The sequence below is a fragment of the Leptonychotes weddellii genome, chromosome 6 (genome assembly GCF_054177405.1).
Source record: "Leptonychotes weddellii isolate Sample4059 chromosome 6, ASM5417740v2, whole genome shotgun sequence".
NCBI lineage: Eukaryota > Metazoa > Chordata > Mammalia > Carnivora > Phocidae > Leptonychotes > Leptonychotes weddellii.
The window spans coordinates 59906971-59931406 of record NC_138374.1 but is presented as its reverse complement, the minus strand read 5'-3'; the positions used below and the strand labels follow the sequence as shown (position 1 = coordinate 59931406).

At 37.9% G+C, this 24436-nt stretch overlaps 1 protein-coding gene and 1 pseudogene across 1 annotated transcript in view; one reads left to right on the top strand and one right to left on the bottom strand.

Moving 5' to 3' along the window:
• Positions 1-24436, top strand: part of BICC1 (BicC family RNA binding protein 1) — a 246719-nt gene that overhangs the window by 64087 nt on the left and 158196 nt on the right. The window contains exon 2 of the mRNA XM_081823106.1: positions 11384-11430. Coding sequence (XP_081679232.1) covers positions 11384-11430 — 47 coding nt within the window. The remainder of the gene's footprint in view (positions 1-11383; positions 11431-24436) is intronic.
• LOC102737384 (L-lactate dehydrogenase A chain pseudogene) lies at positions 21337-22415 on the bottom strand (annotated as a pseudogene).

Below are 24436 nucleotides of genomic sequence, written 5' to 3'. Positions count from 1 at the left end.
CCTCTGCTCCTCGTGCTCTCTTTCTCTTTCTCTCTCTCTCAAATAAATAAATAAAATCTTAAAAAAAGAAAGATATGTTGTTTGCAAATAAGTTCTTCCATTCCATAGTTTGCTTTTTAGTTTTATTGATTGTTTCCTTCACTGTGCAGAAGCTTTTTATTTTGATGTAGTCCCAGTAGTTTATTTTTGCTTTTATTTCCCTTGCCTCAGGGGACCTATTAGAAAAAAGTTGCTACAGCTGATGTCAAAGAAGTTACTGCCTGTGTTTTCTTCCAGGTTTTTATGGTTTCAGGTCTTACATTTAGGTCTTTATCCATTTTGAATTTATTTTTGTGTATGGAATAAAAAAGTGGTCCAGTTTCCTTCTTTTGCTTGTTGCTGTCCGGTTTTCCCAACACTATTTGTTGAAGAGACTATCTTTTTCCACTGGATATTCTTTCCTGCTTTGTCAGAGATTAATTGACCATATAGTTGTGGGTTTATTTCTGGGTTTTCTATTCTGTTACATTGATCTATGTATCTATTTTTGTACCAGTACCATACTGTTTTGATTACTGCAACTTTGTAATGCAACTTGAAGTCCAGAATTGTGATGCTTCCAAGCTTTGCTTTCCTTTTTCAAGATTGCTTTGTTTGGAGTCTTGTGGTTCCATACAACTTTTAGAATTGTTCTAGTTCTGTGAAAAATGCTGTTCGTATTTTGATAGGGATTGCATTAAATGCGTAGACTGCTTTGGTTAGTCTAGACATTTTCACAATATTTGTTATTCCAGTCCACGAGCATGGAATGTGTTTATATTTCTTTGTGTCATCTTCAGTTTCTTTCATCAGTGTTTTACAGTTTTCAGAGTACAGGTCTTTCACTTCTTTGGTTAGGTTTATTCCTAGGTATCTTATTAATTTTTGTGCAATTGTAAATGAGATTGTTTTCTTGATTTCTTTTTCTGCTGTTTCATTATTAGTGTATACAAAAGTAACAGATTTCTGTACATTGATTTTGTGTCCTGTGTTTTACTGAATTTGTTTATCAGTTCTAGCAGTTTTTGGTGGAGTTTTTCAGGTTTTCTATATATAATATCATGTCATCTGCAAATAGTGAAAGTTTTACTTCTTTCTTAGAGATTTGGATGCCTTTTATTTCTTTTTGTTGTCTGATTGCAGTGGCTAGGACTTCCAGTACTATGTTGAATAAAAGTGGTGAGAGTAGACATCCTTGTATTGTTCCTGACCTTAGGGGGCAAGCTCTCAGTTTTTCCCCATGGAATATGGTGTTCACTGTGGGTTTTTGATATACAGCCTTTATTACGTTGGGTTATGTTCCCTCTAAACTTACTTTGTTGAGGGCTTTTATCATGAATGGATGTTGTACTTTTTCATATGCTTTTTCTGCATCTATTGAAAGGTTCTTATCCTTTCTCTGATCGATGTGATGTATCACGTTGATTGATTTGCAGATATTGAACCACCCTTGCAACCCAGGAATAAATCCCACTTGATTGTGGCGAATGATTTTTTTAACGTATTGTTGGGTTTGCATTGCTATTATTTTTGAGGATTGGAAATTTTTGCATTTATGGACATCAGAGATATTGGGCAGTAATTTTCTTGTTTTGTGGTGTCTTTATCTGGTTTTGGTATTAGGGTAATGCTGGCTTCATAGAATGAATTTGGAAGTTTTTCCTCCTTTTCTATTTTTTGGAATAGTTTGAGAAGAATAGATATTAACTCTCCATTAAATGTTTGGTAGAACTTGCCTGTTAAGCCATCTGGTCCTGGACTTTTGTTTGTTGGGATTTCTTTTTGATTACTGACTCAATTTCTTTGCTGGTTTTGGTCTGTTCAAATTTTGTTTCTTCCTGTATAAGTTTTGGTAGTTTATATGTTTCTAGAAATTTACCCATTTCTTTTAGGTTGTCCAATTTGTTGGCATATAGATTTTCATAATGTTCTCTTAGGATTTTTTGTATTTCTGTGGTGTTGGTTGTTATTTCTCCTCTCTCATTTGTGATTTATTTGAGTCCTTTGTCTTTTTGATAAGTCTGGCTAGAGGTTTATCAATTCTTTTGATTTTTTTCAAAGAACTAGCTCCTGGTTTCATTGATCTCTTCTATTGTTTTTTAATTTTGTATTCGTGTATTTCTGCCTTTTTTTTTTTTTTAAGATTTTATTTGAGAGAGAGAGAGCACGAGTGAGGGGAAGAGGCAGAGGGAGAGGGAGAAACAGACTCCCTGCTGAGCAGGGAGCCCGACGCTGGGCTCCATCCCAGGACCCCAAGATCATGACCTGAGCTGAAGTCAGGTCATGAGCCACCCAGGTGCCCCATCTGCTCTAGTATTGATTATTTCCTTCTTTCTGTTGGTTTTAGGTTTGTTTGTTCTTCTTTCTTTAGGTGTAAGGTACTCATTCATTGGTTAGCAGCATATTATTTAACTTCCATGTATTTGTGGTCTTTCCAGATTTTTCTTATGGTTGACTTCTATTTTCATAGCCTTTTGGTCAGAAAAGATACATGATATGACTTCAGTCTTTTTGAATTTGTTGATGTTGGTTTTGTGGCCTAATATGTGATCTCTTCTGGAGCATGTTCCATACGCACTTGTAAAGAATGTGTATTCTGCTGTTTTAGGATGGAATGTTCGAATATATCTGTTAAATCCATCTGGTCTAGTGTGTCATGCAAAGCCATTGTTTTCTTGTTGATTTCTCTTTAGATGATCTGTCTATTGATGTAAGTGGGGTGTTAAAGTCCCCTACTATTATTGTAATATTATCAATTAGTTCTTTTCTGTTTGCAATTAACTGTTTTATTTGGGTGTGCCCACGTTGATGCATAAATATTACAGTTGTTATCTTCTTGTTGGATTGTTCCCTTCATTATTATATAGTGTCCTTTGTTTTTACAGTCTTTGTTTTAAAGTCTGTTTTGTCCAATATAACTATTGTGAATTTGGTTTTCTTTTGACTTCCATTTGCATGATAAATGTTTCTTCATTCCCTCACTTTCCGTCTGTAGGTGTTAAGTCTAAAATGATTCTCTTATAGGCAGCATATAGGTGGGTCTTGTTTTTTTTTTTTTTTAATCCATTCTGTCACTCTTTGTCTTTTGATTGGAGCATTTAATAAAGTGGTTTTTGATAGATGTGTATTTATTGCCATTTTATTATTTGTTTTGTGGTTGTTTCTGAAGATTTTCTCTGATCCTTTCTTGTCTTTCTCTGTTTCCTGCTTTTCTGGTTTTGCTTAGTGATATATGTGGATTTCCTTCTCTTTGTTCTTTCCATATATATTAGTGATTTTTGATTTGTGGTTACCATTAGGTTGGTATATAACATGTTCTGCATATAGCAGTCTGTATGAAATTGATGGTCATTTAAGTTTGAACCATTCTTTACTCTTCTTCTGACCATGTTTTAGGTATATGTTGTCATATTTAACATCCTTTTATATTATGAGTTCCTTGACTGAATTTTTTTTCTTTTTACAGAAATACTAATTTTTACTGCTTTTGTTTTTTCTTCATACTGTCACATTTGGTCTTTCCTTTCCACTTACAGAGTCCCCTTTAGTATTTCTTGCAGTGGCCATGAACTCCTTTGGTTTTTGTCTGTCTGAGAAATTATCTCTCCTATTCTGAATGATAGCCTTGCTGGATAGAACATTCTCGGCTGCAGATTTTTCCAGTTCAGCACTTTCTGTATATTATGCCACTCCCTTGTGGCTTGGAAAGTTTCTGCCTTATGGGTTTTCCCTTGTAAGTTACTGCCTTCTTTTGTTGCTTTTAAAGTTTTTTCTTTATCATTATATTTTGCAATTTTAATTACAATATATTTTGGTGTGGATCTGCTTTTGTTGATTTTGCTGGGTGTTCTCTATGCCTCCTGGATCTGGATATCTGTTTCCTTCTCCAGATTATGGAAGTTTTCAGCTCTTATTTCTTCAAATAGATTTTCTGCCCTTTTTTTGCTTTCATTGTCTTGAAGGACTCCTATAATAAGAATATTATTATGTTTGATGGAGTCATGGAGTTCCTTTGTCAATTTTCATTTTGGGTAATTCTTTTTTCTCTCTTTTGTTCAGCTTGATTACTTTCCATTACTCTGTCTTCTAAGTCATTGATTTCTTCCTCTGCTTCTTCCAGCCTGCTGTTTATTCTTTTTCTTTCTTTCTTTTTTTAATATTTTATTTGTTTATTTGTTGGGGTGGGGAGAGCACACAGCAGGGGGAACAACAGGGAAAGGGGGAGGGAGAAGCAGGCTCCCTGCTGAGCAGGGAGCCCAATGTGGGGCTTGATCCCAGGACCCTGGGATCATGACCTGAGCTGAAGACAGGTGCTTAACTGACTGAGCCACGCAGGCGCCCCCAGCCTGCTGTTTATTCTGTCAAGCATGTTTCAGATTTTGTTTATTGAGCCTTTTATCTCTGCTATGTTACTCTTTATCTCTGTGTTAAGAGTCTCACTCATGTCTCCCACTCTTTTCTCCAGTCCATTGATGATTATTACTTTAAATTCTTTATCAGGCATGTTAGTTATATCTGTTTCATTTAGATCTCTGGCTGTGTTATCTTGTTCTTCCATTTGGGACAAATTCCTCTGTCTTCTCATTTTGTCTAAGTCTCCATGCCTATTTTTGTGTGTTGGCAAAGTCAGTTGTGTTTCCTGCTCCTGCAAGTAATGGCCTTATGAAAAAGAGGTTCTATAGTGCCCTGTAGTGTTGTTCCCAAAGGCCTGACTTCAGGGAGTATATCCATTGTATGCTGCATGTGCTCTTTGATGTGGCCTCTTCTCTACCTTTAGTTGTGGAGTTTGTTCTGACAGTCTTCAGGTCAATTCCTGGGGTATTTAGGATGATTCGATAGTTATGTAGTTGTATTTCTGGGATGAGGCAAGCCTAGGGACCTCCTACTCCACTACCATCTTCCTCCAGTCTCTCCTGAACATGGGGATTTTTAACGCAGAACAACAACAACAACAACAAAAACAGTATTTAAGAAAAGCATTAGACTGAAGGAGAAAACCATCCTCAAATTACCAACCACTATTTTAAGAAAAAAAATTTCTTTTAAATATTTTATTCATTTATTTGAGAGAAAGTGTGAAAGAGAAAGCACGAGAGGGGGGAGGGTCAGAGGGAGCAGGCTCTCCGCTGAGCAGGAAGCCTGATGTGGGACTCAATCCTGGGACTCCAAGGATCATGACCTGAGATGAAGGCAGACGCTTAACTGACTGAGCCACCCAGGTGCCCTGAAAAAAAATTTTTTTTGTCTGTTTCTTCTTGATTTTTCTCTACAGGCTTACATGCTTTTTTTGTTTTTTAATTTTTTTTTTAAAGCAGGTGAGTGTGATTTGTTCATTGTGAATTCTGAAAGCAGGTAGGGAGTTTTAGGAAAGATGAGGTCTGAAAATCCTCACACTTACTGTGATATATAACTTTCAGAAGCCACTGTTCATTACTGATGTTTAAACCTGGAGTGTTTTTCAGTTTACTAGGTATTTGAATGACTTTGAGAATTGAAGGAACTTTAAGAATAGGCTTAATGTCTACTATTCAATCAATTCTCAGAACTTTGCATGCCACTCTAGAGTGTTAGATATGATTCATGAACATAAAAATTCTTAGGGAGTATATAATAACTGCATCTTCTACATCTTTTTATGATTCCTCTTTCAGTGAAATTGGCTCAATTGTCATGGAAGTTTTCTGAAAACAGTAATACACAGAATAAAGTATCTCGCATAGCTCTTTTAGCATATTGATTAAATTGATCTGATAAGTGAATGTTTTAAAATTTTAGTATTTTTGCAGGATAATTAGGCTACCTAAATGTTCACATTTATTTCTCAGGTGACCTTCACATACAGCAGCCTTCTTAGTTGCAAATGTGTTACAATTGGGTTGTGTTAAGAAAAAGGGAGAAATGGCTTGAATCTTTATAGAGTTGAAGAATTATTTCTCATTTATTTTTATATTGAACTGTTTTTGTTTGTTTTGTTTTGTTTTTTGGCTCAGATTCCACAGGGGAACATTATCCAGGGAGTGTTTAAAGATATTCCATACTGTGTTTTAAATATGAATACATAGTCCTTGTGTTTTTAGATTTGACTCCAGAAAGCATCAGCTGTTATAATGGAAAAGCATTTTAGAGTGAAAGGGATATTTAAACAAGTTTCCATATGCCCTACAAAGAATTTAAAATTGAGCTCCCCCCCCTTAATTCAGTAATTAACTAGATTTGCCCAGTAGTTTTGGGGAGTATAATAGTTTACACCTGTTTCAACTTTTGCTGTTTTTATTGGCTGTGGATTTTGCCATCCCGTGTTTCTTGTGAAGCAAAAATATCAAATAAAATATGGCAAAGCATTGGAGAAATTATAATAAACATAAAAATGAATTGTTCAGCTTAAAATATGAAATGCTTTACCTGCACAATCTGTGAAGCCATGTTTCCGTAGTACTGAAGTAATTTATTCCTGCAGTTCTATGTCATGAAAATAAAGACAGTGGCTTTCATTGGCAAGAATAATCCAGGGTTTTTACAATCAAATGACTAAATTTTGGAACATCAGGCAGAAGACATGTTATAGAGACAGTTAGAAAAAGCCTGCTAAATCATTTTGTTTGTGTTCATGGTACTGTGGAATGAAAAAGATGAGGGTGTATTGGTGTTTAAGAATGTGAAGACTCCGAAGAACTGTTACACCACAGAATATAGTCAGACTTCAAAGGTCAAGGAATGCCTCGACATCAGGATGGCTTGGCTCATTTCACAGGCAACATTTGCCCTGCCAACCATAGTGAAAAGACAGCCATTGGGTCTAGATATTATCATATCTCATGTTTTTTTCTTTTTTTAAATCCAACTCTTCAATGATCTTCCTGAAAGTACCCTTTATTCTTCAGGCCTGGCAGAGTTCGAACTGCCCAGCTGTAATGTTGGATTAAGAGTAAAATGAGTAACTTTTTAGTACATTGTCCTGAAGGAGAAATAGCTAAGTTAAGTTTCTATTAAGTTTAGTTTGGATGGAGTTGTGACCATGAAAAGATCTTTGGGAAGTTGTCCCTGAAATTAAATTTTGATTTTGGCTCTATCTTACTAGTGGGTGGCTGTGAATATATGGGCCGAGATTGTAAGTTGAATGAGGTCAGGGCCTTGACAATTTTGATTGACCAGCGCAGGACTTAGATATTCATGGAATGAAAGAGTGAAATTTCTGTTCTTTCCTGCATCTATAAAATGAACTTACTAAATACCTGAGTTTATATTGAGAAGTAAATATTCTGCAAACCTCCTCCCCACAATCTCTCACTTCTTCAGAGGAGTTTATATTTTAATACTGAGGAATTTGGACTATTTGAGAATTGAGCTCTCAGATTTGAGCAGAGAGGATCCCCTGTTGAGGTGGCTGAGAGAATACTTTTGGTGTTATGTTGTTCTCCCTTAATTGGCTTCTATGGCCTTGACAGCTTTGCTTGCATAGATAGGGTCAGTAAAAGTCTGGCAGGAGACCCAGCAACCTGGGAATGAGATAAGGAATAGTTACTATAAAGTGCCCATGACATGGACTAACCATGGTTTGTACCTGAGACAGTGATCTCCCTAAGTATCTGGTCAGAGTCTCTTACTAGGGTACTTGGTGGGCTTAAGGAATGGACACTACTCAGGATTTAGGGGGAAATCAGGCTCAGATTTGGAGTTTCTTATATGTAAATACTTGGAAAGAAAAAGGCCAAAGAATTTTGGTGTATTTTTGGTGCCAGTGAGTATCCCTGCTTCCTCTTTCCCTTGACCTCCTAAGGTTACTAAAGGTTTCTTTTAAATTTTATTTTATTTATTTATTTATTTTAAAGATTTTATTTATTTATTTGACAGAGAGAGACACAGTGAGAGAGGGAACACAAGCAGGGGGAGTGGGAGAGGGAGAAGTAGGCTTCCCGTGGAGCAGGGAGCCCGATGCGGGGCTCAATCCCAGGACCCTGGGATCATGACCTGAGTCGAAGGCAGACGCTTAATGACTGAGCCACCCAGGCGCCCCTTTCTTTTAAATTTTAGATGTTTTTCTGGAACATAGTTAATTATAATTTGAGTTTAAGGAAAATCCTCTCCCCCTTTTTTTATTCATCCAGGGTTTGAAAGGCCATTCTGTGAAGTCTGTTTAGTTGGACTTGGAATGAAGGGGCATTTCAAGGTTGTGACATAATGAGTTTATGATGAGCAAAATAAGTGTCCTAAAGGAAATGTCTGTAATAAAATGTAATTGTATTATGAAATTTAAAATGATGAATTCTAAGTTGTGAAGGAGTTCCCTGTGGGTGAAAGGCGTCTTGATAGGCCTGTCTTGCTTGATAGGCCTTTGAAAATATCTTTGATTCTAAAGTTTCTTTTCAAAGAAGAGTTTCCTCAATGTCACTAGAATTTTTTCAGATCGTTGTGCCACACTATGCAATTTTGATCGCCAAGCGGTTTTGTCATTGAGTAGGGCCCCTTCAAACTATTTTTTTGCTTTAGAGATAAGTAGAAAGCCCAGGAGGTGGCTGAGTTGAAGTGCCCCCAAGGTACTTACTAGTTTTGTGTCATTAGGTTTAGGCACTAAACCTTTTGTCTTGCCTAGGTAGCCCCTCTAGCTAGGATCACCCACATTTTCCAGTTTATTTAGAAAGTATAAGCTTTGTTTTTTTTGGTCAAATTTGCTTTTTATGTTTTTTTTTTAAATTTATTTTTATTTTTTAAGTAGTCTCCATGCCCAGTGTGAAACCCAGTGCGGGGCCTGAACTCACGACCCCAAGATCAAGACTGTTTAACTGACTGAGCCACCCAGGAGCCCTTCCTTTTTTTTAAAGTTTTAATATTGACATATTTCCAAATTAGAGAGTGGAAATCATAATTTGTAGAGTTAACTTCCAGGAACCTATTTGTGGAAATGTGTGATTCAAATGCTCACGTCTTTGCTCAGTTTCTCTGCTCAGTTCATGCTGTTGGAGGTATGGTATTTGTACAGAAAGTAAAGTTAAAATGGTATTGGTGTTATGTATTAGGGTTTTTTTTTTTGCATGTTTTTTGTTTTGTTTTGTTTTTTGCTGCTGTAACAAATTACAAGCATAATAGTTTACAACATAAATTTATTCATATAGTTCCAGCATTCAAAAGTCTGAAATGGGTTTTATTGGCATATATCAGGGTGTTGGCAGGGCCATGCTCCCTCTAGAGGCTCCAGGGGAAAATCCATTTCCTTGCCTTTCCCAGCTTCTAGAGGCCACCTATGTTCCTTAGCTTGTTGGCCCCCTTTGTCCATCTTCAAAACCAGCAGTGTAGCATCTCTGATATCTTTCTCCCCTGACCTCTCCTTTCTTTGTTATAAGTCCTGCTCTCCCTCTGCTTCTATTGTCACAACACCTTCTTGGATTCTGACCTTCCTGCTTCCCTCTTACAAGGACCTTGTGATGACATTGGGCCCACCTGGGTAATTCAGGATTGTCTCCCTATCTCAAGAGCCTTAATTTAATCACACATGCAAAATCCCTTTTGCCACATAAAGTAACCTATTCATAGGTTCCAGGAATTAGGACATGAACATCTTTGAGGGGCTGTTGTTTAGCCTGCCATTAGAATAGAGTTTTAAATTTTTTGTTTCTTTTTAGCTCTTGTTTTCCTTTTTTTTCCTCTAAGATTTTATTTGAGAGAGAGAGAGCAAGAGAGAGCACAAATAGGGGGAGAGGGAGAAGCAAGTTCCCCATGGAGCAGGGAGCCCGACTCGGGGCTCCATCCCAGGACCCTGAAATCGTGACCTGAGCTGAAGGCACTTAACCGACTGAGCCACCCAGGCGCCCCTAGCTCTTGTATTCATACATTTCCTCAAACTGTCTTTGGAAATCACAGAAACATGTACTCTGTGTTCTGTTTTTTGGATGAAAACATGTTGATAAAAATACACATCTTTACAAGATTATAGAAGGTGTCTAAATTGTAATACTTGATGTTTCTTTGAGGGAATTTCTTTAAGTTTTGAGTCTTCTACTTAACAGAATGACCTGCCACATTTCTTGGGTCATTAATAATTTTTTTAAATTGAGGTATAGTTGACATACAAGAGTCTTTAATAATTTTAATAAGTGTCCTGGACACACATACACACATGTATATGCATGTACACACAGTGTCCCTTGACAGTATTGACCATTTGGTGTTTGGGGTACCATGGTCTTCCAGATTTCATTGTCCAGGAGTTCTTGCTCCAGCTCATTTCCTTGTCTCCTTGTCTTGACCAGGGGGTGGCTTCTCCAGTTAACCACTTGTCCACCCTGCACCAGAATTTGAAACCTGTTTGGTGTTTGCTTTCCTATTTTTTTTTTTTTTTTTTTAAGAGAGAGAGAGCATGAGTTGGTGGGTGTCAGGGAGGAGGAGGGGAGAGGAGGAGGGAGAGAGGATCTTAACCAAGCTCTACACCCAGCACAGAGCCCAACAAGGGGCTCAATCTCAGGACTCTAATATCATGACTTGAGCCAAAATCAAGAGTCAGGTGCTTAACTGACTAAGCCACCCGGGCACCCCTGGTGTTTGCCTTCTGAAAGATGCAGTTTGAGGCTTTTGCAAGCAAGATGCTATTGGCTCTTTGTCCCCTCTCTCCTTTTATTCAAATTGCTTACTTCTCTCCACATATTAAAAAGAAGGTTCACAGAGTTGTAAGACTTTTGAATGTAGAGACCTGGGTTTCTCCTATATTTATAGGTTGCCATTTAGGTATAAAAACGATTGTTCAAATGTAATGACTTTTTAATTAATCTCACATGAAATTTTATTGTTGTCTGTGACCTTCATTATTACTGTTTCATCCTCATGTTGTTTTGTCTCTCTCTTATAAATGTGAATTAAGGAGTGAATTAAAGTAGTATGATGGCAGCTGAAACCCAAGTAGATTATATAGTCATTGCAAAGCATAGAACAAACAGCTAAGAGTGTAGACCTTGTGAGGTTCAACTGGAGGGTGAAAAGGCAACCTCATGCCTGGGATTGGTTGCAGATAGGAAGTGCTTAGAGCACTATAGTAGATTATATTGGTAGTTGCATTTGTTCATGTCGTTCCTTAATTATGAAAGGATGAGATTACTTTCATCTGTGTGTGAAAAGAGAGACCTGAGTCTTTCAGACAAAAAAAGAGTGTGAAATTATCTAAAGATGTATATTTGATTGAATTAGTGGGTTTTTGTTTTTTTTTTTTTTGTGACTTTGCATTAGATGAGACCTGTTCAGGCAGGTGCTGAGCTTTGGGAGAGCAAGAATGGCATCTTGCGTATTACTTTTTTATTCTCATACTTGATATTTGAGAGATTTTTGAATACATAGGTTGAAAAAAAGAAACTATTTTAAATGTATACATTTTTATTTACAGCTGCTGCTGAAGGAAAAGGCAAAAGTGGGGAAGACTTTTTTCAGAAGGTAAGTTGCTTTGTACTCCTGCCTTAGTGATAATTAAGGAGAAGTCACTGTGTCTCAGTGGTCACAGGCCCCTGAAAGCTCTCCTTCCCTATGAAGGTTTTGATGAGACAGCTGGAAATGCTCAGGGCAAAGAAAGGATGAGATGCTGTTTGGGAAGTAACCATTCTAACTTCTTGCTCCTCCTGAGCAACTCTAATGACGTTTTTGCTTAGAGGCAAAGAGTCCATGAAGGCTGCCAGGGATGCTGTCCTGATTATCTTCTTTCACTGCTACCCCCTGTTGCTTCTTTCCCTGACCCTTCTTTACCTGACCTGGGATGTGGAGAGGAATCCTTCACAGCTTTCCTCATTTCCGGTAAGCATGACCATGGGTGGGGTAATATAATCAGTGGAAGATGCACCTTTAGACCTGCTTGCTCACTGTTGGTGACCATGTCCAGTGCGTCCCTGACTGTTCTCTGAGAGTTCTGAGCTTCATTGAAGCCAGTCTGGCTAGTTATATGTAGCAAAGGGAAATAGGAGTGGACCTGATTGAAAAATGAGTATGAGAAGCTATGATTAGCAATTGTTTATTTCTAGTCAGCTCTATTTTAAAATAAGTGTTTTGTGTAAGGGAAGATGTCTGTCCTTTCAAAGAAATTGACTTAAGTTTATGTTCTTCTTTCATTTATTTGGATTTATTATATTTGTGTCTTTGTTGTTGGGATCCAGAAAGCATGTGTGTAACAACAAATATATAGGGGTCCTGGAGTGAAATAAGGCAGCAACTATAGATGAGGTTAAATAATGCTGTAGAGGGTCATCAGCCTTTGGAAATCACCTGTGTGTAAGCAGATGTGGCCTTTACAGCCTCTTTATTTTTTGCTCTGTGTGATCGACATTTTTTCTTTTTTGTCAGCTTCATCATATTCTGCATTCTCTGCCAAGAATATGGAAGCAAATATTTTAAGCTGATACTTGTATTGCCATTTCTTCATTCTGAAAGTATTTATTTACCACCTGCTGTATTCCACACACTGGAGAGACTAAAATGAGCAAGGCATAGTCCTTTCCCTAAAGGAATTAGTCTGGTGCCTGACAGAAAAGTCGTAGAAATAGCAGGAGAGTCTGGGGCCAGAGAGGGTTAAGCACTTGACTGGGGCTTTAGGAGATAAGAAAGGACTTCTTAAGTACTCCTAAGTCAACTGAAGAGGTAGGCTTGGGTGGGCTGGGAGGGCATTCTGGGCAAAGAAACAAAATGTAAGAAGGCTAAACAGGGTTGGAAGAATTCCTGTGACATTCACACTTCAGACATTTGGCTTGCACACATGATGTCTGTGGGGTTCCTAGTTCATGGTGAGATATAATATCTTGTGAAGTATCTTATTTGAGTTGGGGGGCTTTCCTAAAGGGACTTACATTTTAAAAATTTAAAAATGCTATGCTGGCCAAATAGAATGTGTCATACCACAGTTTTCCACCCCTCTTTAGGCTCATCTGTTGAAGTTTCTGTACTATACCTGAAACCCCTTACTTGGCATTATCTGATGATGGTTAATACCCAACTTATCATTACCTGGGCATTTAAGAATCCCCTGCCTCTACCTAAGGCAGGCTTGCCATGAGGGAAGAAGAGAGAAGACAGCAGAAATCACAGATCTGCCTTTGGTTGGCTGTGAAGGTACAGATAGATGTGATCTGTGGAAGGATTTTATTTTTGTTCTTTAACTTGTGGATAGATGTAAAAAGCAGATTGTTCAGCTTTGTGTGACTGAGACATTCGAAAAACTGAATCAAAACATGGTGTATGTGGTCATAAAGGACCTTCATTCTTAGAAGATTTGCTAATATTTATCACCCTTTGTGGAGCCGTATATACATTCCAGCAGTTTAAATAGAAACACATGTTTGAATCCAGTAACATGTGTGCGTCCAACAAACCATGAGTTGGAATCATAGATTCCATTCTTGGTCACAGGTTAATGAAGTCCCTGAATAACTAAATGGGGATAGTTTTCATCTCTTTATTTTCTTCTTTAGTTCAGTAGAGTGTCTTCCTGATAAGTGTCCATACAGGATTTGGATAGTCACCCTGGAAAGAAACCTGTGACTTAATAAAAGGCAAACATTTCAAATTCTAGTAGAGTAATTTTCAGTGTTTTGACCAGACGGGAGTAGACATTATGGTTCATCTGTAGTAGAATGAAGTAATGGAGAAGTATTGAATTGTTCTCCAGGAACTTTCTTCTAGTTTCACACATATTCCAGTTTCACATAGTGACATTTTGGGAAGCATTTAAGAACAAGAAATAGGCCACATTGCTGGTCATTAGCATCTATGAGAAAATAGTTTTCTTTTCTCAGAGTTAGGCAAATATGAAGGCTCTATATGGTTATTATTAGAATATGTTTTGGTTTTGACTGTAGGTGTGTGTCACAAACCAAAATTAAAACCTCTCTTGCGTTGACTTTAAATTTTGATCAGCCTTAGTATTTTCTAACATGTAATACTGGCTTTCCCTAGAGAGGAGATTGGAGGAGGAGTGTGAGACTTTTATATGTTAGTTTTTTGTACCATTAAAATGTATGTTAAATCATGACAGTATGCTTATACTAAATTTAATTATTCTCCCAAAAATTTTTCAAATTAAAAGATAAATTAAAAAATCTTTAAGAAAAAAATCTTTAAGAATTAGATTTGGTAGATTCGCACAAAGGGTTTAAATTGTAATTTAACAACTACTAAGGTCATCAAGTACATTGTTTCAGACTTGGAGCTGTAATAGTAGTTGTTTAGTTTACACTTGAACTTCTCCTAGAGAGTCACATTTATTGTTTCAGAGATTTACCTGGTTTCTACATACTGTTTTTACTGCATGTGTTTGAGATGTTTTATTTCCTCTGGTACTCTGTTAGAGCAAAAGGCTAACCCGTTATAACAGAGAAATCCAATGATTTAGTGGCTTAAAGAACAGTTATTTCTTTTACTTTCTTGTAACATTGTAAGGAGAATATTCCCCATTGGTGGGTGGCTCTATCCTATGCTGTCAGTTAAAGACCCGGATTCCTTCTAAGAAGTAGCTCTGCTACTCCTTAAGGAATGGACCTCATCTTTGTGGTTGATTTGGGTGAGCACCATGTCCAAATGTGAGCTGGTAAGAAAGAGCAAGAGTGTGGAGGAAGTATGCCCCAGTCTTAAGGCCTAGGCCTGGAGGCATATGTCACTTCTCATATTCAATTGGAGAAAACTTAGTTATGTAGCCTTACCTAACTGTACTCATGGGGGTGGGGGTGGAGGAGCGTATGGAAGGAGGATTGATTTTTGCAAGCACTGTCTACCAAAAGGCAGATAGTTATGAAAAATGGGTATGGTCGGAGTGTAATGTCTTCCTGTGGTATGCTTGAAAACCTTTTGTGTTAGTTTGTTAGGGCCACTGTAACAGAGTATCACAAACTGGGTGGCAACAGAAATTGACTGTCTCACAGTTCTGGAGGTAGGAGTCCAAGAGCAAGGTGTCAACACGGTTGGTTCCTTCTACAGACTGAGGGAGAATCTGTTCCATTCCTCTCTCCAAGCTTTTGGTGGTTTGCTTACCATTTTTGGTGTTCCTTGGCTTGTAGAAGTGTCATCCCTATCATTGCCTTTGCCTTTATAGGCATCCTCCTTGTATGTGTGTCTCTCTATCCAAATTTTCTTTTTTTGTAAGGTCATACTGGATTAGGGCTCACCCCAGTGATCTCATCTTACTAATTACATCTGCAGTGACCCTATTTCCAAATAAGGTCACATTCTGAGGTATTGGGAATTAGGATTTCAACATAGGAATTTTTGTGGGACACAATTCAACCTATAAACACTTCTTAATGGAGGAAATCATTTGGTAGGAAAATTCAGTATAATTAGAAAATTTTCCTAAAACTGTAAATGTTATTTATCACACATTAATCTATACATTTTAACTGCCTAGTCATTTATTATATATATATATACATATATATAAAATTTGTTTTTTTCCTTATTACAAGTCATTTCTAAATTGTCTAGAACAAATATATATTTAACACAGAAAAAAAGAAAACATGTAATCTGTCATCCCATCTTTGAAAGAGAACTATTTATATACCCTTAGCCTTTTTTTTCTGTGTATATTAAAAACGCATATAAAGTGCTTTTTTAATATTCTCTGATTGGCTTGTAGAATTATAAATCAGACTGTTTGCATTGGATACATTCCAAATGTTTTTCTGTATGAATGCTTTGCAAGATCTCCAGTAATTGTACTTTTTATTCTTTGGCTCTAACTATACTTACAAAAAGGAGGGAATGGATACAACTTTATCAGTTCTTTCTTGCTTGTTGTCCACCTCTCATGGCAACTTTAATTGAAACACATGGAAATGATCTGCCAGGGTTTTTACAGTTCTTTGGGCAGTTGTTCATGGCTTACTCACTGTCTGTCCTGTTTCCTTTTAATCAGTTCTTTTTTTTTCTTGTGAAATGATTATGGCCAAATCAGAGGGGAAAATGTGTTACAGTATATTAGGTGGGGTTGAGTGTAGCGATTGTGCTGCAAATGTGACTCATCAAACACAGTGCTTTACTTAGGCATCCTGAATCCCAGTGGCTGAAGAAGACAAAATGCAGTCAGCATCATAATTGATGAAAGCTATGTTTTCCATTGCATCAGGTTATACACATTTATTTCTCCCCAAAGTACACATAACATTTTTTAATGTAGGGGTAGTTTATAGTCTTAAAATGTGTCAGTTTGGAAAACTGACACATAAACTATGGCTTTTCATGAAAGCTAACAGTAAGACTAACATAAATAAGATACTGTTTGGTGGCCTATGTGGTGTATTTTTAGTACCCTCAAACTCATCCTTTTAAGGCAAACATTACTTTTATCATTTTAAGACTGGAAAGTAGCAAGTGTTGTCTTCTGGGGAAAATTGTGGAAGGAGTGTTTGTTTCCCTCTGCACCACAAAATGAGTGTTTCAGATGATCTTGGATGGGGACTTCTTTAATCTTTTTACTGGGGCAGGGGCCAAGGCAGAAATTATAGAATTGCTTCTACTTTTCCCACTGGTCATTTTTTTGTATGTGTTGAATAGATATTCCTCTGGTAATAGAAATAAGCTTTGGTTTAATTATTTAAAAATGAGTTTAATTAACTATAGCCTATGATATACTCACTGAGACTTTATGCTTAAACATTTTAAATTCTATTTAAATAAAATAAGGATATTTTAAAGTTTTAATCTTAGTGTTTGTTTTAAACGGTAATGTATCCACATGATTCACAATTCACACATTACAAAAAGATGTATATACAGTGAAGAGTACTTGATGTCACAGTTCTGAAGATGTGTGGAGAAGGCTATGCAGCATTACAGTGTTGATTCTAATCTTATGCAAAGGTGATCAGCAATGGATGTCACCACTAATGGGCAGTTAAATCTTGAAGCTAACATTCAGAGATGCTGAGTTCTTATTCCTGATTATAACACTGTGGCCCTGAGAGTAAGTTTCAATGAGAGAATTTGTTGTCATGGTTCTCTCCTTTGACTGGCCATGTATAAAACTTAGAAAAATGGAACAACCCTTCCAAAATAGGTTGTCTAATCATCTTTTTGAAAGTTGTTAAGGTAAGTGTTTTTTGTTTTTTTTGAAGATTTTATTTATTTATTTATTTGAGAGAGAGAGAGTACGAGAGAGAATGCGTGCACACAAGCAGGGGGAAGGGGCAGAGGGAGAGGGAGAAGCAGAGCCCCCACTGAGCAGGGAGCCCTATTCAGGACTCCATCCCAGGACCTTGGGATCATGACCTGAGCCAAAGGCAGACGCTTAACCGACTGAGCCACCCAGGCGTCCTGATCCTGTGTTTTTTAAAAGATTTATTTATTTATTTGAGAGAGAGAGATCATGAGAGCAAGAGGGAGAGTGGGGGCAAGGACAGAGGGAAAAGGAGAGAATCCTCAAGCTGACTCCCTGCTGAGTACAGAGCCAGATGTGGGGCTCCATCCCAGGACCCTGAGGTCCTGATCTGAGCTGAAATCAAGAGTCGAACACTCAACTGACTGAGCCACCCAGGCACCCCTTGATGTCCTATTTTTAATGCCTTGTAATTTGCTCTCTATTATCTAGCAGATAAGAGTGAGAAAATATTATGAAAAAGGCCATCTAAGTAACTTGTTCATCATCCATTCGTCTGGATTTCTAAGTTCTGTCTTGGTGTTTTATCTGACATGAGAAGCCTGGGTGTTGGGCCCATGTTTATAGCAGGCTGTATAATACCTGTAGAGTTCAATTGTCATGTTCTATTTTGGCTTTATTTCCTTTTTTTTTTTTTTTTTAAGATTTATTTATTTATTTGAGAGAGCGAGAGAGAGAGTACATGAGAGCGGGGAGGGTTAGCGGGAGAAGCAGGCTCCTCGCCGAACAGGGAGCCCGATGCAGGACTCGATCCCGGGACTCCAGGATCATGACCTGAGCCGAAGGCAGTTGCTTAACCAACTGAGCCACCCAGGCGCCCCAATTTTGGCTTTATTTCTGGTAACCATTTCACACAACTGCTTTATGAAAACCCATTTTGTATTTTTTTCCTCTCTCTGCAACCATGGAGTCGGGGATGTCATTAAGATTCCTGTAAAACATATCTTGATGGTAGTCAATATACCCTAATTACTACTATGATTTTTTTAAGTGAATAATAATCTTAAATGAGTATCTGGTGAGGTTTAGTTTTTTCCAGTTAAAATATTCTTCTCTCTTCTTGAAACCAAACTCAAAGCATTGGTTTATGTGGAAAATCAAACTGAATTCATGAAAATAGGTTAAGAAGTGTTATTAGGCAGGACTCTGGATTAGTGACATGCATGTACCTGGCATAGAATGACAGTTGAAAGGTCCAGTTAAGTGATTTATCGGTCTTAGTTTAAAATGGCTTTTATATTATTTTGTAAAATGCTCTCCCTGAGTGGACTAAAGTCCTTAATTCCTATAGTTGTCAACATTTTTTTTAATTGAAAAATATTGAGATACAAACTTATTTATTTATGGTTGATATTAAGATTTCAGGACAATTTTCACATTACACAGATAAGCAAGAATTACACTAATAACTGATAATATGCAAATATAAACATATTTGTGAAGATTAGAAGCAATTTTTCAAGACAGTGGCATTAACTATTTCTGAGGAAGGATTAAGTTTGATTAGTTCTAATCAGAGGAGCCTTGCAATTGCTTTGGTAGTTTGTGTATGTGTGTATATTTAATTATGTCCTTTGATTGTCATATGATTCAAATATTTTTATATCTAAGAAAGATAAATTCAGTCTTGTATATACATAGAACATCATCAGAGAGGTGTCTGAAGATCATTGTAAAAGGATGTTCATGTGGTAATATGTATAATAATTAAAATTAATCAAAAATAACCTACGTGCTTAATGTAATGCTTGAAATATGCTATATCCAAACTTTATATTATTAGGTAGGCATTAAAAATCATACTTTTTTGGTAAATAATTAAGGAATTGAGAAAATGGTTATCATATAAATGCAAAAATCAGAATAGAAGGTATATAAACAGCTTGTCTCAAATTTTCTTACATATATTTATGCCTTGAAAAATGATTGGGCAGGAGTTATACCAAATGATAACAGCAATTGTCTTGGCTGTGGGTAATTATGGTTCATTTTTATTCTTTCTCTATACTTTCCTATAGTGAGCATCTAATACTTTTAAAACCAAGATTAACAACCACTACCATGTCATGGAGAAAAGCAGATCATCATGGCTAATAGTTTGAGGTTGTTCACAGATGCATAAATTGTTGTCAATTTATAGCATATACAAAATTTTGTTGAAAGGAGTCTGAGAGGTCATCTGGTTCTGCTTCCCATCAAGTACTGAAGTTTGTATCTGTATCTTCTGTATCACAACAGTTGTAAACAGAGTAAATCTCAGGTATATACAAGGCAGGTCATGTTTTAGTCAGTGCTAATTTTTTAGAAAGGCCCTCCCCATTTGCCCTTGTTTTGCCATTTGGAGGTAGAAAAATTTTTGAAGATGGTTTTTACAACATCTCTATGTCTTCTTTAGACTAAAGATACTTAGTTTCTGCTTTATCATATGACTTAATTTGCAGACCTCTCACCATTCTGTTCACTTTCAAGGTCAGCGTCCCATCTTAAATGTGGCAGCAATATCTGGGTATGATATTTTGTCTGTACAGTTATAATGAGGCCATAATACCTGTGATATTGATGTGATTCAGAAGTAGCTAAAGATTACCTAACCTTCAGGTACTGTGCGTTGGTACAGACATGAAGAATTGGCTTTTCTTGCCATTCTTCACCCAGCTGAAGAAGGCTGGCCCTAATTCATTGCTAGGTATATAACATAAAATGAGGATAATTGCTTTCAGACTGGCAGGTCAAGGCCCACTTAGATATAGCTCACATGTTCTGTCTCTCTAAGCTCATGACCTGACATTTGGCTTGGAGACAGTGTCGCCATTATGGTGGCCAGCATATGAAAGTGTAGAAAGCATGTCCCTGAAAGAGTTCACCTGGTTCTGTGACCCACTAGTCAAAGCTGTGTGATGTTCTTTCTTTTATGGACTCCATAACATTATCTAGGGTAAAAAACTCAGCTGAAGGATTACAGTCCATAAAAATGATGAGGTCAGTGTAGTGCCATTTAGTGTGACTCAAGTGAATGCTATGACATTTAGTAAAGAGCTTAATTAAGCCTTATTGACTTAAGTGAGTTCACAGAAGAATTAGTACATTTTAAAGTTGTATGTGGTGATGGTGTTTTTACCTTCCAGACAGTGCTCTGAATAGTCTTGGATTGAGTTTTTTCAAGGTCAGACAGCTAGGTGGTGGCATCTGACTTGAAGAGTCCTTTTCTGACTTTAACTATTTTTTTTACTATTGTTCATAAAACGTAAGTGATTTTCTTTAAATGAGCAGTTATCATGCTCCCTTGGGTGGGCTGTGCTTCTGTAGTTGAGAGAAGTTCTATCTAAAGCTACAAGTTATGCTAAGTAGGGTTCTGAAGTAGGGTTGTTACAGTGCATGAGATGGACAACTGCAAGGCTGGAGGCCAATTAATACAGTAAAATAAATGGTATGGTTTCAAAATCACATTGAAGTTGGTCGTTTTGAAGTTTGTACCTCCGATATTTTATTCTATCTAGAAGACTTAAAATAATGGTTTGTTGTAATCTCATGAACCGGTCCTTTCTTGAATTTTGGGACTCTTTCTTTTTTTTAAAGGACAACCTTCTTCTTGATGTGTTTAATATTTTGCATTTTTTTTTTAGACAAAGTAGATTATTTTGGAATTTATTCTCAACTCTTACCTTGCTTGTGTCTCTGAATAGTACTTTTATTTTTTTCGCTGTTCAAAATTTATTTGGTATTTTAGTTGGTTATGACACTTAGCTGGTTGCATTGTCTTTTTACATTATATGGCCATGTACACTATATTCTGACATACATGGTACGCAAAATCAGATCCTTTGGAACAGTTACACGCAATACACGCAATATTGAATTTATACATTGGATCCCAGGACGTGACTGACTGGAAAAGATGGACTAGGCATGTCAGGTATTGGGGGAAGGAACCCGAAGTGACAGAACACACAGTAAACACACATCTGGTGTGAAGAGCAACCACAGCTCTGCACTGCTGCCTCTGAGACGGTGGGGCTAACTTACGTTGACCAATTTAGGGCTACAAAGACAGGTATCATCCAGCATCAGGATACAGCTGCAGGGTTTGGTGAACCATTCCTGCTTGGAACTTTAGGAAATGGATGTTTTTTCTTAGGCCATTTTTATATTACTTGAGTAACAGATCAGATAATAAGGACAGTATACACAACCTCCAGCTAAAATCCTGCTGTAGTCTAGACAGTGAAGTGGTACATTAGAAAACTTTAAAACCGCAGCTCCTTTTGGATCCCCCAAAGTGTATTTGCACTCTTCTTCAAATGGGCCTCCTCCTCAGGAGTCAGAGTCACCTTCACAACATCTGAAATTCCATTCTGTCCCAAGATGCAAGGGACACAAGGAAGACATCATCTTTAATTCCATAGAGACCCTTAAGCATGGTGGAAATAGGATGCACCCGCCTAAGATTCTTCATTATACTTTCGGCCAGATCTGCCACAGACAGTCCAATGGCCCAGGAAGTGTAGCCTTTCAGTTTGATCACCTCATAGGCACTGTCAACCACCTGTTTGTGAACTTCTTTCCACTGTTCCTTATCTGCATCAGTGCCTAAGTCAGGGTGCAGATTCTTCAGAGAGACACCAGCAGCGTTCACTCCACTCCATACAGGCACACTGGAGTCTCCATGCTCCAAGGACCCACCCGTGACAGCTTAATGGGTGAACTCCCAGTCTTTCCCCCATTAGGTAACGGAACCGGGCTGAATCCAGACTGCAACCACTTCCAATAACACGGTTTTTGGGAAAGCCACTTATCTTCCAAGCCACGTAGGTCAAGATAGCCACTGGATTGGAAACGACAAGCAACTTGCAGTTTGGGCTATATTTTACGATATTAGGAATGATGAACTTAAAGATGTTCACGTTTCGCTGGACCAAATTAAGACGGCTTTCTCCCTCTTGCTGACGTGCCCTAGCTGTGATAATAACCAGCTTGGAGTTTGCAGTCACATTATAATCTTTGCCAGGGACAATTTTTGGTGTTCTAAGGAAAAGGCTGCCATGCTGGAGATCCATCATCTCTCCCTTCAGTCTGTCTTCCATGACATCAACAAGAGCAAGTTCATCTGCCAAGTCCTTCATTAAGATACTGTTGGCACAAGCCATGCCTACAGCGCCAACCCCAACAACCGTAATCTTATTCTGGGGGGTATGTTCTTCCTTAAGAAGATTCTGAATCAGCTGATCTTTGAGAGTTGCCATTTTGGACTTAGAACCAAAAGGAATCGGGAGTGCACATAGGGCGGGCAGGCATCAGCTGTGCATGAGGCTAGACCCGGACTTGGCGGCAGCGGCTCCGACACCTGAATAGTACTTTTAAATATATGTACTTCATTCCATACCTGCCTTCCCACATACCCTGCTGTGAAGAAGGAGAGGAGCAAGCCATGTTTTGCACTACTTCACTCTATTTCCCAGCTCATCCAGCCACAGCTGATGGACCTAGATGTGGGTACCAGATCCAGTGATGAACTTTCTATAGGCACTGGCCATGACCAGTGTGATGGGCTCTGAAAACTCATGGAATGAGATTCACCTCTAACAAATTGGGAAACTAAGACCCAGAGTAGTAGTGGGAATGGAATGGGAAAAGTCATGATGTAGGATGGGTGAGGGAGAAGCCAGGGGGATGGAGTTGGCAATGGAAAATCTGGAATTACAAGGGAGAAGCAGCTGTAAGTAAGCAGAAGAAGCCCATCCACGGAAGGCAACATGGAACAGAAAACAGAGAGCCAAGCAGATATGTCAGAAGTGAGAGATGCTCCTACAGAGAGTTAGCACAGTTTGTGTTGCTTCTCAAAGTTTGATCTATAGGTGTCCTTGGAGTCTTCTCCCCTTTTCTTGATGTAGTTGAGAAGTTGTGAGGCCTTGTAATCAAGATGCAGACTAAAACACATAAAAGGCATCCAATTACTTGAATAATTATATAATTGCCCTCTCTTCAAAAGGCTTATGCATTATGTGTAGAGTAGTTTAACTCCTCAACAAATGGCTCAAATTAAATTTTATCTTTAAAGGAGCAGTGCTCTTTAGATGAGGCATAAGGACATTTTCTTAAAACCTGTCATTAAAATTATAGCAGCAGTACCACAGTGTCTTTAAAACATGAAAAAAACCCACTATACTAGTGTATGATGAATACTTTATACACACACACACACACACACTGTATGTGAATAGTATTCTTTCTTATTCAGGGTGTGTTTCTTTTTGCTAGTCAGTTGCCAGCATTATTCAAGGAATAATAAGGTCATTGCTATTAATATCCTAGGTGGAAAAAGCTTGTGCTGTCCTTATTTTTCAAAAAGATTTTGTTGTGGGATTTCATTCTTCTTTTTGGCCATTGATATTAATGTTGTTTCAGTCAATATTATACCTTTTGTGGGAAGTTTGTAGTCAGCCAGCATGCAGAGGGATTAGTACAGCATGAAACATTCTCTGTTTTTCTTAATTGTGGTTAAGGAGAGCTCTTTGTTACTCTGTGCCTCTTTATGTAACATGATCCTTGAATTAAATTATTAAATATTCTGAATGTTATTCTCTTTTTTTGTATGTTTAGCAGTTGTGGCTTGTCCCAAACTAGTTCTTTTGCAGTTTTTTATTTCTTTGGGCATAAATTCCTTCTTAAAAGAGTTGCCTTTTGGCACTTCATGTAGTGAAAAACTAGATTTCATTACCTTTCTTTTTTCTTTCCTTTGGTGAATCAAAATGCTGTGAGAAGTGTGTAAGTATGTGTTTCCTTCCTTAGTAGCATTTACTACTTCTAGTACTGTGGTCACCCTAGATTATCAGTCATTCAAATTTTCTGCTTCTTAATGGTTAAAGTGATGATAGGTGGGGAATGAAGGAATTTAGCCAGAGATGAAACCAACTACTGTCAAATATATAGAAGTTCCTGTATTTCTTTCTTAGTTTTTTCTTGAGTTCACCATCAATTACCTTTTTTTTAAAGCTTTTTTTTTAAGATTTTATTTATTTATTTGACAGAGAGAGAGAGCACGAGTAGGCAGACAGGCAGGCAGAGGGAGAAGGGGAAGCAGACTCTCCACTGAGCAGGGAGCCCGATGCGGGGCTCGATCCCAGGACCCTGGGATCATGACCTGAGCCGACTCTCCACTGAGCAGGGAGCCCGATGCGGGGCTTGATCCCAGGACCCCGGGATCATGACCTGAGCCGACTCTCCACTGAGCAGGGAGCCCGATGCGGGGCTTGATCCCAGGACCCCGGGATCATGACCTGAGCCGAAGGCAGCTGCTTAACAGACTGAGCCACC